This window comes from Melanostigma gelatinosum, assembly GCF_949748355.1.
Source record: "Melanostigma gelatinosum genome assembly, chromosome: 8".
NCBI lineage: Eukaryota > Metazoa > Chordata > Actinopteri > Perciformes > Zoarcidae > Melanostigma > Melanostigma gelatinosum.
Window position 1 is genome coordinate 17,821,567 of NC_136641.1, and position 15,893 is coordinate 17,837,459.

The 15,893-nt window shown below is 40.3% G+C and overlaps 1 protein-coding gene across 8 annotated transcripts; it reads left to right on the forward strand.

Moving 5' to 3' along the window:
• Nucleotides 1-1,670: 1,670 nt before the first annotated feature.
• LOC306781594 (C4b-binding protein alpha chain-like) lies at nt 1,671-11,285 on the forward strand. 8 transcript variants are annotated; one of them, XM_079274503.1, is made up of 14 exons: nt 1,671-1,762; nt 2,516-2,608; nt 2,727-2,915; nt 3,072-3,171; nt 3,429-3,505; nt 3,597-3,776; nt 3,901-4,080; nt 4,896-5,075; nt 5,885-6,064; nt 6,822-7,001; nt 8,095-8,139; nt 8,587-8,653; nt 9,761-9,851; nt 10,108-11,285. In XM_079274503.1, exons 2-14 carry the CDS (start codon nt 2,551-2,553, stop codon nt 10,108-10,110), a joined length of 1,530 nt encoding a protein of 509 aa, XP_079130629.1. In that variant the 5' UTR covers nt 1,671-1,762; nt 2,516-2,550; the 3' UTR covers nt 10,111-11,285. The 8 variants fall into 8 exon arrangements, with proteins under 8 accessions (XP_079130629.1, XP_079130630.1, XP_079130631.1 ...); XM_079274504.1 differs by having other exon boundaries at nt 9,791-9,851; XM_079274505.1 differs by lacking the exon at nt 9,761-9,851.
• Nucleotides 11,286-15,893: the final 4,608 nt, after the last annotated feature.

Here is a 15,893-nt window from a genome sequence, read left to right on the forward strand (position 1 = left end):
AGTCATCTGAGGCCCTTGCTTGCCTTACCAAGAGGTGAAAAAAGAGGAATGATCTTTGACCACATGTTCATGCTCAATTAATAGGTCATTATGATAATATTGTATTTGTTACATCATATTAGAATGGAATAGTTTAATTTAAATCAAGGCAAACAACTTTTTCAATGCCAGCTGGGAAAGATGACCATGACTCTTGATGTGAAAGGAGGCCAGTTGTTGCTCTGCTGTAAACATTCCTAATGTGTTCATTTTAATGTACTTGTATCAAATAAAGCAAATGCAGTTAGTTTGAGTGTTTATTTTCATTCCATTCTTCCATGTAAACCTGTCATACAATAGAACGTTAGGAAACAGGGGGCGTGTTTCAGGCCCTGTACTGTTTACAACAGAAAGCCAAACCCACATATCCTGACCACAAACAGCACGGCTCTCATCTCCACAATGATTAAAACGAATGAAGTCCATGCAGTAGCACTGACTTCTAGTACGTTAGCTTTATGTTGATATATGAGAGTGATTTGGGAGACAATCCAATGAAAGTGTGTGTGTAATTAAAAATGTAAATAAAGCTTTTAGTTGCAGATTCTGTTTCAGTTAATGTAAACCAGTTCCATCTAGAGTCTGTACATGTTATGAGTGATGCGGCCTTATGTACACATGGATAGTTTTTCAGAATCTAAAGAAATGCAAATACCTCTTTCCACATATTTTAAACTAATCTCTTGCACAAACAATGATTCAGCGGTGAGGTGTTTTATGGCACGGAAACGTATTGTCTTAGTTGGTTTAATCAAAATGCCAAGGGTTGGCAGCGATATATATGACTGGGTGGTGGCCTGGAGTCTGGACCCATCCATTCTCAGTGCTAGAAGCTGCAGGTCCCTAAGTCAGTACTGACATTGGAACATTGTCAAAATAATTCAAAATACAACTTTCAATTTTCAAAACTTCCTTACATAAGTCCTGTCTTATTTTTTAGAGGTTGGAAGTGACTTAAAAGGGAAATGGGCTTTGTGAGAATAATAGTGAAAGAGGGACATTTCATAAAAAGGCCAACAACTTAAGCTCAGTGGGAAGTACATCTCTTCCTCATATTGACCCTGCCAGGGTTGGGTCCATTACATCATGCTATATGAATGCCTTTGAAATGATGGTGGATTGTGACTGGCCATGAGAAGCAACATGACCCCATCGGGTTTACAGGAGAGGTCAAAGTATTTTGACGTCTTTCCATATTATTTTACAAAATATGTTGCTCGGTCAAAAGCTGTATTACCGGTTAAGATACTCTGGGAATCAGCTCGACCTAAAACATTCATTTAGACTACATATCAATGCATCAATAATTATAATCCAGTAATGTGATAGCATTATTCAGAAATAGGGCATTATGCATAATTTTGACAGAGCTAACACTTTAGTCCAACTTTTATTCAGGAGTTTGAATGTGAATGTGTGATTTATAATTGTCACCGAGTATTTTTAAACAGTAAATAAATGATTGGCATTAATAAAAGTGCGTTTGTATTGTTGGGAGTTTCCATGAACTCATCCTACATCGTGATCCATAACTTTGTCTCGTCAATATTCAAGTTCCATGCGCTAACTGAATAGAGAGAAATTGAGGATATGATGATGCGTCACTGATTAAAAGGCCACGCCTGTTTCCGGCAAGGAGTCACGTCAGGCAGCCGCGAGGACGGAAACCAAATGCACCATTGTCGTTGAGCTGCTGCCACTGTGATTCTTCACATGTACTTGGGTAAGTGAAATCCGATTATCCGCTGTTTACAACAAGCTGCGCTACGAACCCAACCGAAAACGGAACGGTGACACCGCTCAAACGCGACTAAAACAATGTATCGTTGACGTTTGTTGATGTTACGAAAGCTAGCTAACGTTAGCTTAACGCAGTCTGTGTTGACTGAGCGAATTAAAAAAACTCAATTGAACGCGATTTAACGTTTCCCCCCCCTGCCCCGGGGATCCTTTGGTGATTCGGAGATTATACATAAACGGAAGTTAGAGTTCGTCTTTTACACCGTTAGTTTACCCGTGACGCGGTGCCGCCCACAGGGTGTAACGTTAGTGCTAAATGGAGGAAACGACATGCATCATGTAGTTTCACGGGCTGTTACAGTGGCATCTTTGTAATTTTCATTTTTAAACATATGCCGAATTTGCCAGTCAAAACTGTAGCTACAGACAAGTTGTGAATTATCTCTGTAAGGTTTGGTATATAAACTGTGTCACGGTAATTGATTAAACTTTAAATATTTGTAATGCAGTTAGACGTTACGTTTTCTTAAATAGGCGACACATACTAAGCAACTATGCGTCGTTATTTGTGAAGTTGGGGATTTTAACTTAAACTGAATCTATATTGATGTTTTAGTTCGATGTAAGTAGAGGCACTCGCTGTTATTGATAACTTACATGTGTGTGATTGGCTTGAGTGGAATCAGCGGCAGCATGAACCATGTTAACCAAGTTATTATTTGTCTTTGCCTCAAAGCTCATTGACTTCAGTCAGACTTTCCAGATCCCGCCATGAGTGTCGCTTACTTCTTACTACTGAGCAGTCTTGCCCTTACCATTAACACTCAAGGTGAGTAGAGCGGATAACCTTATAACATACTCTGTGTGATTCTACACAAGCTGGTGTTTAGTATTACGCCATCTTGTCCTCTCGTCTAGTGTTAATCTCTCGCTATCTTTCTTTATAGCTCAAGACTGCTCCAAACCAGTAGGAGGAGACAACATGGGATTGAAGGGCAGTGACATTCTTTTGGAAATGTTCCCACATGGGGTCAGAGTTTCTTTTGCCTGTGATACTGGCTACATAACCAAAGGAGGGTCTTCAACCATTACTTGTACTGATGGCAGTTGGAGTCGCGTGAACCTGAAATGCGAGAGTGAATATCAGCACTTTATTTTTACATTCAAATTCATAATAACAACAAGTTTAAACTGTCATTATTATTTGTTTTTCTGGTAAATATTGTTCAACAAACATTCTGGATGAATAGATTAATGAGTCATTTGGACGTAATGTGTTCTTCTTTTTTCAGTAAAGAGCTGTGGCAATGCTGGACAAGTGGATAATGGATATATTGATTACCCTGAAGGGAATGACTTTGGCGCTAAACTAGTGGTGACTTGCAACACTGGGTTAGTAATAAACTGAGTACTCTGATGGCTCATGTTCAGAAAATTAGTTTTTTAAATATAATTGTGAAATCTAACTAACTCTAAAATGTCAGCACCCATTATGTTTAAACATGAAAAAAGTTATTCTGATCAATGTGGGTGTTCAGTAGGGCTGATCAGTCAGTGATGTCATGCTAAATCAAAGGGCTAACACTGATCCTTCTTGACATTTGTTGGCCGAAGTCAAACTATCTTTTTTTTTTTTTATATTTAATTAGTCACAGATTGGTTGGCAGAAGTCCCAACATCATTTGTGGAGTCGACGGGTGGACGGGCAGGTTGCCTGAATGTGAAGGTTGGTAATCTCTGTGTTAATACGTGGCACATGACTAAATATGAACTCTGTTTCTAGTTCCATTCTAATAGATGTCATTTTTATTTTGCAGTGGTGACTTGTAGTCCACTAAAACGAGTAGTGGCTGGCACTTTCAGTCCAATACAGGACTCCTATGACTACCAACAAGTTGTGGAGTTCAGTTGTGAAGACGATTATACACTCAATGGGTCAAAATCAATATCCTGTTCAGAGGAAGGAACATTTAAGCCTGCTCCTCCAACATGTGTCAGTAAGTGTTTTTACTTCCCCCCCCCCCCCCCCCAACCCTTTTTCCACAGTGTAAATTCAGCTGTGACAGAAGGTTGTTTTGGGCAGTTGTATTCATTTTTATTTAAAATGTTCTTTGCCTGCAGTGGTTGAATGCAAAGATCCCGATATAGCAAATGCTGCCTGGGATGGGGGTTCTCGGCCTCCTCACAAACACATGGCTACGGTGACTTATAAGTGCGTATCTGGATATACTATGAAAGGAGAGCGCACCCAAACATGTGGAATAGACAGTCGGTGGTCACCTGGACTTCCAACATGTGAACGTAAGTCATAAATGAAAAGTACTGCTTTGTTTGGTCACTCAAATGTACCTTTTATTTAGGTTATGAAATTACTGCATACAAAATGCGGAATTAAAAATGTCAGGATGAATCCATAACATCACTTGAAAGTCCATTACCACACATCCTCTCTTGGCCTGTGGTGTTTCTCGAGAACCGCTCAAACAAACAACTTCACTCTCAACACTGTAGCTCTTTGGTCCTGAGCAATAGTTGTGTCACACACCAGAGTCGTGACGACTCAAACGCTGGTGAAATACACTGGTTCATGAGGAAAAAGCACCAGGGCCCGACTTAAGCATTAGGCAACGTAGGCTCCCTGGGCACTCGTCACTTTTTAACCAGCCGGCCAATCACGGTGGAAGAGGGGAGGGACAAATAGCGTCCCACAAAGACGTGATCAGATGTGTTTTATTATCAGTATGTGGTGGTCTTAGTCTGAATATTATTATTGGTTCCAATTGGTTGGTACTAGCTTATGTAGTTAAATTTCATATTTTGTTTTACAAAAAGAAAAGATTTTTCAATTTGAATATGAAGAATTTTTTTTTTTTAAACTTTCATATATTGTTAGATACGTGCACAATATGACTGGGATGTGATCTAAAAGGGTTTAAAATCATTTTTCATTTCTTCTTGACTTGAGAATGAATAAGTGTATCTATGAGGTGTTAAAACATTTTTCTCAACATTTTCCACAGTGTAAATTGAGCTGTGACAGAGAAACTCACATACTGTGGAGAAGTTTGTTTTGGGCAATTATATAAATTTTTATTTTAACTGTTCTTTGCCTGCAGTGGTTGAATGCAAAGATCCCGATATAGCAAATGCTGCCTGGGATGGGGGTTCTCGGCCTCCTCACAGACACATGGCTACGGTGACTTATAAGTGCGTATCTGGACATACTATGAAAGGAGAGCGCACCCAAACATGTGGCATAGATGGTCAGTGGTCACCTGGACTTCCAACATGTCAACGTAAGTCATAAATGAAAAGTACTGCTTTGTTTGGTCACTCAAATGCACCTTTATTTATGTTATGAAATTACTGCATACAAAATGCTGAATTAAACCTTTCCGGATGAATCCGTAACATCACTTGAAAGTCCATTACCACACATCCTCTCTTGGCCTGTGGTGTTTCTCGAGAACCGCTCAAACAAACAACTTCACTCTCAACACTGTAGCTCTTTGGTCCTGAGCAATAGTTGTGTCACACACCAGAGTCGTGACGACTCAAACGCTGGTGAAATACACTGGTTCATGAGGAAAAAGCACCAGGGCCGGACTTAAGCATAAGGCAACGTAGGCTCCCTGGGCACTCGTCACTGTCACTTTTTAACCAGCCGGCCAATCACGGTGGAAGAGGGGAGGGACAAATAGCGTCCCACAAAGACGTGATCAGATGTGTTTTATTATCAGTATGTGGTGGTCTTAGTCTGACTGTTATATTATTTGTTGGTACTAGCTTATGTAGTTACATTTCATATTTTGTTTTACAAAAAGAAAAGATTATTCAATTTGAATATGAATTTTTTTTTTTTTAACTTACATATATTGTTAGATACGTGCACAATATGACTGGGATGTGATCTAAAAGGGTTTAAAATCATTTTTCATTTCTTCTTGACTTGAGAATGAATAAGTGTATCTATGAGGTGTTAAAACATTTTTCTCAACATTTTCCACAGTGTAAATTGAGCTGTGACAGAGAAACTCACATACTGTGGAGAAGTTTGTTTTGGGCAATTATATAAATTTTTATTTAAAATGTTCTTTGCCTGCAGTGGTTGAATGCAAAGATCCCGATATAGCAAATGCTGCCTGGGATGGGGGTTCTCGGCCTCCTCACAGACACATGGCTACGGTGACTTATAAGTGCGTCTCTGGACATACTATGAAAGGAGAGCGCACCCAAACATGTGGCATAGATGGTCAGTGGTCACCTGGACTTCCAACATGTCAACGTAAGTCATAAATGAAAAGTACTGCTTTGTATAGTCACTTAAATGCACCTTTATTTATGTTATGAAATTACTGCATACAAAATGCTGAATTAAAAATGTCAGGATGAATCCATAACATCACTTGAAAGTCCATTACCACACATCCTCTCTTGGCCTGTGGTGTTTCTCGAGAACCGCTCAAACAAACAACGTCACTCTCAACACTGTAGCTCTTTGGTCCTGAGCAATAGTTGTGTCACACACCAGAGTCGTGACGACTCAAACACTGGTGAAATACACTGGTTCATGAGGAAAAAGCACCAGGGCCCGACTTAAGCATTAGGCAACGTAGGCTCCCTGGGCACTCGTCACTTTTTAACCAGCCGGCCAATCACGGTGGAAGAGGGGAGGGACAAATAGCCTCCCACAAAGACGTGATCCAGTGGTGGGCCGTCAGGGCCTGCAAGGCCTTTTCTGCTGGCCTGAACAGAATCACAAAGCTATCTATTTTATAATTTCATAATTTTTCTTATGAGTATGTTGTCATCTTAGTGTGAATGATATTATTGGTTGGTACTAGCTTATGTAATTAAGTTTCATATTTAGTTTTACAAGAACAGATTATTCAATTTTAATATTGTGTGTGTGTGTGTGTGTGTGTGTGTGTGTGTATGTATGTATGCACAATGTCATCGGGATGTGACAGACTCCCATACTGTGGAGAAGGTTATTTTGGGCAATTATATTAATTTTTATTTAAAATGTTCTTTGCCTGCAGTGGTTCAGTGCAAAGATCCCGATATAGAAAATGCTGCCTTGGATGGGGGTTCTCTGCCCCCTTACAATTACATGTCTATGGTGACTTATGAGTGCGTATCTGGGTACAATATGAAAGGAGAGCGCACCCAAACATGTGGAGTAGACGGTCAGTGGTCACCTGGACTTCCAGCATGTGAACGTAAGTCATAAATGAAAAGTACTGCTTTGTTTAGGTCTGTCAAGAAAAGTCAACCTGTTACATTTGACCGGTGATGGTTTTATACCAATCCAGATGCCGTTGCATTCTGTTATGCGATCAGCTTTATCACATAAGGTTCTATATACTTAGCTGTCTGTCTTTTTCCTTTTTGATTACGTTCCCCGATTAAGGTCTAAGGGGATGAGGGGAGTAACGGTGTAAACAACTCAGGGGAAAAAGAGTCATGGGCAACGGCTGGATAAACAAAATAGTGATTTATTAATGTTAAGCTGAAATGCTCACAAGGAAACAACTGAAAATGACTTCATTGAAAAAGGAAAGCGACACTAATTAACAGCAGTAATCGTTCAACTCAAAACACCACAATAGGAAACGCACTAATGGGTCAGGCTATCAACCGTAGCACACACGGCTTGAGCAGAGGACACACACACAGAGCTTGAACTGCCACTTGGCCCACTGGCGGCTGTCAGTCTGACTCTACCGGCCTCTTAACCACCACGGCAGTAATCGACTATTGCAATTTCTTTGTGCCAAAAAAAACCAAAGGGCTAAACTATTTTACAGTCTAACGCTCATTAATATATCTTGGATCAAACTATCATTGTGTTTGTGTTGGTCGAGGTTAAATGAAAAATGCCTTTTTAAACATTTTAGATCACGTCCCAGGTCATTGTGTGTACCTGTTTAACAATGTATGCAAAAAAAAAAACTATTTCTTCGCTTACTTTTTATGTACAGTATTTGACAAATTCATGGATTTATTTGGCAAATGAATGGATTATATCCATTTAGAAAAGGTAAGATTTGCTTATGACGTGGTTCATGAATGAATGTGTAGGGCAGTCATCAAGTCACACACGCTCTTTTTAAGTCACAGCAGTCAAAACACACTCTCCAATTATTTCACTATCATGTCTTTCACCTTAACACCTTCCTCAAAACGTTGCTGAGCCCTCGTTGATATGTCCGTGTGAGATAGTTACAGATCAGCATTGTAGTTTAAACCAAAACCACTGACACAATTATGTCCTTATTCATTGTTTCTTTTTTTTTTGTTTTTTTTTTACAGACAACAATGGAAACCTGGTGAAAGTGTTGGGTATCGTTTTTGCTGGTAAGTTTCAACTTGATAATTTAACAGTAGCTCAAGACTGTAAAGTGGTAACGTTGACCCAAATAAGATCACGATGGTCTCAGAGCAGCATGGTTGTATTACAGTAGAGCGGGCATCGTGTTCTTATTTGAGACAACAAATAACAAGGTGACACATTCAGCCATTAGAGCATACTCTCATAGTGATGTCCGGATGTGTCATTCTACTGTAGTTTGTGTTCGGTACTTGATGTCCGTGTTCTATGGAGTGTGCATATCAGGTTTTCATTTTTAAATTGGTATTCTAACAAAGAGCAAAAGCATTCATTTCATAAAAAAAGCTTTTGGAATTACCAATTTAATAACCCTTTCCATGTCTGGCATTTTAAATGGCTCTTCATTTGTGGGCCTCATGGCTCACCATCTTCAAATATCTTTTTTTTTTTTTTTTTTTTCCTCATCAAAATAGTCATTCTTATTGCCCTCGTTATCGTTGGATTGGTTATCTGGAGACTTCGGGCATTCAACAAACGACGGTAAAATGTTGTTTAATTCATCTCTGCAGAACATCTCAGGCCATTCGTCAAAGGTGGTAGATCTCTGTCGACGCTTTTCCAACCTTTTGTCTCCCAATGCTTTGTGTTTGGTCAGCATTTTCTTACTGTTAAAGCTCGCTATCTGTCAAGGGTTGCATGTCGAAGTTGGGTGCATTTGATAGGCTTTTTAACAAAGGTATGTTCTCTACCACAGTGTCAATGTTGTCATAAAGGAGTGCTGTAATAAGCCCTCAAAACACTCCTACACAGAGCTGTTGGTCACTCAGAAAGAGCTCTGCCCCAAATGCCTTTTATAGTTTTAAATCCAGTGCAGCATAGATGATACATTTTTAACAAGGGTCTGTCCAGTTAAGAATCACAACTTAAGGAAAGCTACTGGTCACATGGCACTTCTGTCATCAATGCTAGTGTAATTTGCATACTTGATGCTGGGTAAGCAGAAGGCACATTATGTCTGATTGTAGAATCAACAGAAACGCTGTTCGGTTGAAGTATGATTTGTAGTTTCTGCTTGAAATTTCCTTTCTGTGTTTTTAAACTTTGGTTGATTTTTATCTCTGCAAAATAGGAAGTAGTGGTACGTCTGGTTTGAGGAAACTGTTTGTTTCCTGTTGGGGTGGAGTTATTTGCCTAATCTCTGTTTAGGAGTGTCTTCAAAGTTAGACTGTGTATACAGTTTGGAAACTTGCATTGAAGTTTCACAACTTGGCCCCTCAATGGAAAGATGGAGGCCATATAATAACATTATGACAACAGAGCATTTGTTGATATTATAGTCGTTTTACTTTCTGCAGAAGAGGTGTTCACATTTTTACCATTTATTTTTGTTTACAGTAATCTTATTTGAATTGTTGTCTTTGATGTTGTGGTGACTTGTTGATTTTGGCTCTTAGAAATGAATGGGTAGTTTTTTGATGTTTCGGGCTATAGGGCACAGATGGAAAGCAGCAGACTAGATGTGATGTTTGTGTGTTTGAGGTTGTCTTAGAAGATGGGCGGTCTGTAGTCTTGTGGGGGGGAAGAAGGTGTTTCTCTAGGCTTCCTGAAACTCTCTCTCTTCTTGTGTGCCTGGTTGTTCATAAGCAGTAACGCTGATCAGTCATTATTGGATTACAGCTCTCGGAGAAGCTATCCTGACAATGCCATTCCAAAAGATGGAGAGGAGGTAGCACTCTCGGTAAGAAGACGGGCCAGTTATGCCAAAGGAACAGTTAATGATGTGATAATGTTGGCAGTAGCTTTAATATGTCTTACTGTATATCCATCATGTATTACTAATATTTTCTTCCTTCCATGGGCTGATAACTGACCTGCTCGACTCTTCACTTAATTTGTTCCTCTTTCACAGGGCTGTAGTTTATTTTATTTTTTTACAGTTTGTGTAAACATGTCTAATTTAGATTCCTTTCCTCTGCTTCTCTTGTTCTCTGCAGTAAGCGCCCTGTTGGTGCCGCACTGCTTGCTGTAAGAGCGGCCGGTTGAGGAGATGGTGCCACTAGACGAGTCTTTGAATGTACCCGTGTCGTCCATGTGCACGTCGACACAGTCTTGTGAAAGCCGCTGAAAAGTCTTGCGATTCAGGAAGCTCAGCAAATGGCGCTGAATAATTGCAGTAACTCATGCTGTGAGCCACTACTCTTCTAGTTTGTTGACAATAATTCATAATGACTTTCTATTGCACATCATTTTAATTCAGTGATGTTTGGGATGACTTTCCTTAACATGGCTGCACTGTTTCAATGCTATAATTATGAAGGATTGAGATTTCATGTTTGCTAGAGTCTCTAAACCGTGTTGGTTTGAAAATGTTTGCACTGCATAGCTTGGTCAATTTAGCTCGACGGCCATAAAACAAGCAAAATCAGTAAATGTTTCAATGCTTGACTTTTTTTTTTTTTTTGAATACTGCTGTTATGATTAAAATATTTGTGTTAAACTCTGAAACATTCAAAATGGCAGAGACCTGAGTTTTACTCAGGAACACTGTGGACTTTTATTAGAAATGACACCATTTGTGTAGCTGAAATGGAAATAATGAATTCATTGGAAAAGACATTTGTGTAAAAGAGACCTGCTGAGGCGTCCTGTTTGTAGATTAAACTTCCACCTGCCTAGAGATAATCTGTGAAACAACCTAGCATTGCCTAAATATATGGCCTGTTCCATATGCCTTAATGCAAAACGCCAAGTGTTTTGGCTTGTCAGTTGTATGTTTGTTTTAATGGAGGCTTAATTATGGGCCTACCTTAGCTTAATGTTTATGCTAAATAATTAGCCATGTTAAATGCCATGTTTGGCACAGTTTTCTGTGTAGCACTAACTTCACCAAATGTATTTAAACAGAATGAGTTAAAACTTCCCCCAGCCCTCAAGTACCAGTACTGGCTTTGTAGACAACTCTCCTGGAGCAGCTGTTTAATATTGTTTGACACACACAGCATACTTTAAAAGTATTGGGACACAGGCGTGGTTTCTGTATAAACCTAAAAATCATTTGTATTTATTGAACAAAAATATTTTTCAGAACATCTCTGCAAGATTATTTAGTGACAGGTTTTTATGTTGGCGCTAGCGTTTGTAAATAATGAAATAAAACGGACAAGCAATGCAAGTGTACTGCCTTAACAATTTTCTCCTCCAATTCTCCCATCGACTCACACCATAGGCTAGATGTGGCCGACTTGGGAACTATTTCAAACGAGACGTTCACAACATGGTATACAATTTAAAAAAAGACAGTAAGTTGTAATATTTCATAAAAGACACAGTACATCATGTCATGAAAAATAAAACTGTTTAGAAAGTCCGAAGTGTCAAATAGCCCTAAAAAAAGTATAGTATGTCAAGACATAAAGGCATAGAACAGTATGTATAAAAAGTCAGTGTCATGTAACGTATTTCATAAAGTCACAGTATAGTGTCACTAAAAAGGCAGTGTAACGTGTCATAGTATGTCATTAAAAACATTCTGTATATATTTCTGTTTGCACGAGACCTTGTCTCGAATTGCCCCTTGAAGGACGAAAGCATTTAGACTTGAATGAACTTGAGGGGAGGTGTTGTCAAATATGCAGTTAAAAAAAAAGGCATGAAGAAAAGTCAAAGTATGGTAAGCAATGAAACAAATCATACAGCGTACTTGCTCAATCCTCCACAGGGTAAGATGAGATCTGTCCTTCACTGTAACCGATTTCAAATGGTGCTAGAAACATAAGCAGACTCTGAACACCAAAAGTAATCGGTCACCCTTGGAGAAAGGACCAAGAGCCTGAGCTGTCAGCACATCACTGGTCATCAGTGGTGGTTTGTAGCCCAAGCGAGTAGTGCTTCAGGAAGTGATTCCTTTAGCTCCAGACACTTCCTGTTGCTGGCCAGTGAAATACTTCCCACCCCAAGAACACTGATTTCAAATGGTGCTAGATAGACGACAACACTCTAAGCCACCATCTGAAACCAGCTTCCAAGGAGGGCACTTCTCACAAAAAGCACCCTCAAACCTAAAAAAGAATAATGGAAAATAACAGTTGTAAGTTTGTTAATGAAGGTTTGATTGTGGGTCTACCTTAGACTGCTTATACTGAATAATCATCCATGTTTAGCATTGTTTTGGTATAGACTGATCACTGAATGTAGCACACTGGCCTCTTAAATCTGTAGTTACTAAATAAAAATTTGTAACATCTCAAGACTTTCATATTGGCACTACCTTTTGTAATCAATACAAACAACTAAAATGTAATGAAACGATAATGTAATGGTGTAATACTGCATATCTAATTGGAACACACCTCGACAAAGACAGCAAGAGCCAGAGATTGAACCGCCAACCCTGCAATCAGTGGTTAACCTGATCCACCCCATGAGCCACACACAGATGCGTTCGCAGTATACTCTTAATGTATGGAAGCTCTGCTTATGACTGAACATGACAGAGGCGTGGCTAACCTTGAACAGCCGTAGATCTTCAGGTGGGGACCGTCTGCCTGTAACACAGTGGAGGTCTCAAACTAAAGGTGACCCGTCTGAGGCGACGAGGCTCTCTGTTATATCGCCATGTATTCAGCTTTTGCTTTATCTGTCAAAGCACTTTTCAAACTGTTTTTAAAGGTGCTATATAGATAAAGTTAATATTACTGTTGTTGAATAAGCCACTCTATAATATAGGGCGGTAAACTGCTAAATATGAGCAATAGACAAATTCACTTTCAGGTCTATAAATGCTGAAAATCAAACATGGTTTACCGGGCGGCGCAGCGGTTAGCACTGTTGCTGTGTGAATGATTGACCTGATGATGGATGGGACATAATTCCTCTAATATTCTATGCTACAGTGCCACCTTGTGGATTTAACTAGACAATTCTTCAAATGATCCCTTGATCAAGTTGACATCCAGAGGTGGAATTTAACACGTACATGAACTTAAGTTCAGGACCTAAGTACATTTGCAAGGTACTTGAACACTTCTTTTTAATCACATCAATACATTTCAATGGAAATATTGTACTTTTTACACGACTACATTTATTTGACCGTTTCGTTACTTTGCAGATCGATGTTTTACATACAAAACAATACATGTAGCAAAAAATACTTCTGTACTTTCACTTCAGTAAAGTGCAGGACCTATACTCACGATGAGTGTATTGTGACTAACTTTAAGGAAAAGGATCCGAATACTTCCTCCTCCACTGCAAACATCAGTCCAGATATCAATGATCCAGGGCGAGTTATTGTGTAATTGTACGACAGTCTGTAAAATAAAGAGCACAGCGTACTTGCTCAATCCTCCACAGGGTAAGATGAGATCTGTCCTTCACTGTAACCGATTTCAAATGGTGCTAGAAACATAAGCAGACTCTGAACACCAAAAGTAATCGGTCACCCTTGGAGAAAGGACTAAGAGCTGTCAGCACATCACTGGTCATCAGTGGTGGTTTGTAGCCCAAGCGAGTAGCGCTTCAGGAAGTGATTCCTTTAGCTCCGGACACTTCCTGTTGCTGGCCAGTGAAATACTTCCCACCCCAAGAACACTGATTTCAAATGGTGCTAGATAGACGACAACACTCTAAGCCACCATCTGAAACCAGCTTCCAAGGAGGGCACTTCTCACAAAAGCACCCTTCTGTGGCGTAAAGCGCCCTCAAATCTAAAAAGTAATGGAAACTGACATTAATAAGCGCAGGAAATAGCGGGAAACAGTTTGATTCGCTGTTAGCTTGACCCGAGAAGCAAGTCACCCTCCATTAAAATAGAGAGGGGGGTTCTCAGAAGCATCAGACTGATTGAAACAAGAAGATGTTTGTTTGAGAGAAGAAAGGAGTGGTTCAGATGCAGCAGCAGACACACGCGGAGCTTTGATGTCTGCATGTACTGTAAATAAATAGAGCCGACTGTAGATGTGAAACAGCTACTGCAGTAGCCCCAGAGAAAACCTAGACTTCGGTGTCTGCGACACAAACGACTGGAATATATTCATTATATTTTCAAGAGGGTAAAAATGAGTTATGGGAATTGAAAAAAACTTGGATCTCCGTAGTCTAGGAGTTATTAATTAAGTACTGTGAATTATTAAGAGTTAGACTTCTATTTCTCATCAGGTCCTTACATGTTATCACAGAGGAGTGGTACTCCGTAGCATCCACAAAGTGAAATGCATCTTTTATGGAACAGTCGAGGATACATAATCGTATGAAATGTAGAAAATACCCATCGCAGGTTCTGTTTGCAGATGTGAATTATGCATAAAACAACACAACAGACTGTTATGTTGTTGTTCTTTTCGTTGACTTTAAGGGCTAGTTGGGAGTTATGAGGTACTTATGGATGGTCAGTGTATAACCTACAGTAGAAGTAGGGTCAATAGGTTAGTTTGTGGTTTGTGTGACTTTGCTGAATCCAAACTAAGCAAAGTCCCACAAGGGCGCAAACTAACCGATCAAGGCAGCTGGTAGACCAGAAACTACTTCAAAGTACAATTACCTGAAAGAGGAACCTGAAGAGGCACCAGCTGTTAGCCGCGCTGCCGTGTTACGTCTTGGTTCACCTGGAGGCCTTACCATTTGCAAGTTGAACAATTCATTTTTTTGAACATTGGTTTCCATTACGCTGATGAATTAGTGATACTAGGCGTTTCAATGTTGTCTGTCTCTACCTTGATTTTGACGGAAGCCCATCAGCATCCGGGGAGACTGTCAAGAGACTTCAAATGTAATGCACGCTGGGATGGTTTCGGTTGATGCTCTCGCCCAGGATGAAGCTTGATTCACCGCTCTGGTTCAGGACAGGAAGCAGAGACGAGGGAAGCAGATGAAGGGAGAGTAAGAGAGAGAGAGATGAACTAGAAAACCACAGAGAAGGCACCAGAACACCTCTCTCTCTCTCTCTCTCACAACCTATTTGTCTCCAACACACCCACGCGACTGATCCGATACTTGATCCGAGCTTCGCGGATGTGTGAACGGCCAAAACAAGAACAGACGCACAAAACACTGCAACTTGCATGTCTTTGAAGCTCACCTGCAGCTCTATGCATACAGCTATCGATGAGTCCTCTTCTCTCCGCTGCTCGGTAGAAGCAGTGAGGATGATAGTGTGTTGCTCTCCGGCCACTACAAAAGGGAAAAAGCAAGGAAGTGCCAGTGAATCGCTGGCAATGAGAGCCATGACGCAGACACGCAGCTACAAAAGCACTGACAGGGTGGGGCAGGGACAGGTAGTGGCCAGTTCACCGACTTGTTGCCAAGTCTTACAACAAAGTACAAATCTACCCAAACGTTTCTAACATCCTTTTTGTTTTTCTCTCCCCTCCTGCTGTCTTTACACTTTGCATGCAGGAGAAAGGACCGCTAACAATTCATTGTCTTGCTTCAAACACCGCGTGTCCCTCCAGAACACACACCCACACACAGTCTGCCTTCATTTCTTCATGTTTACAATGACAAATACTAATAGTTAGCCCCAGCCCAAAACATACTATTGACTTTGATTTTCACAATAAGAGGAAGGAGAAAATCCCCACGGCCCTTAAAAGTCCTTATCAGGGTTCAGATGGACCGGGCCAAGCCATTTCTTTTCTTTTGTGAGGGGTGTGTGCGTGTGTGTGTGTGTTTGCACTGTAGCCACAGTGACGGCTCTGATCAGAGGGCCTGTCTGTCCGTAGGTGTCTGGTTCCTTTGCCTGGCTGGCTCAACTGTCACTTTTCCGGGGTTGTTTGTTGCT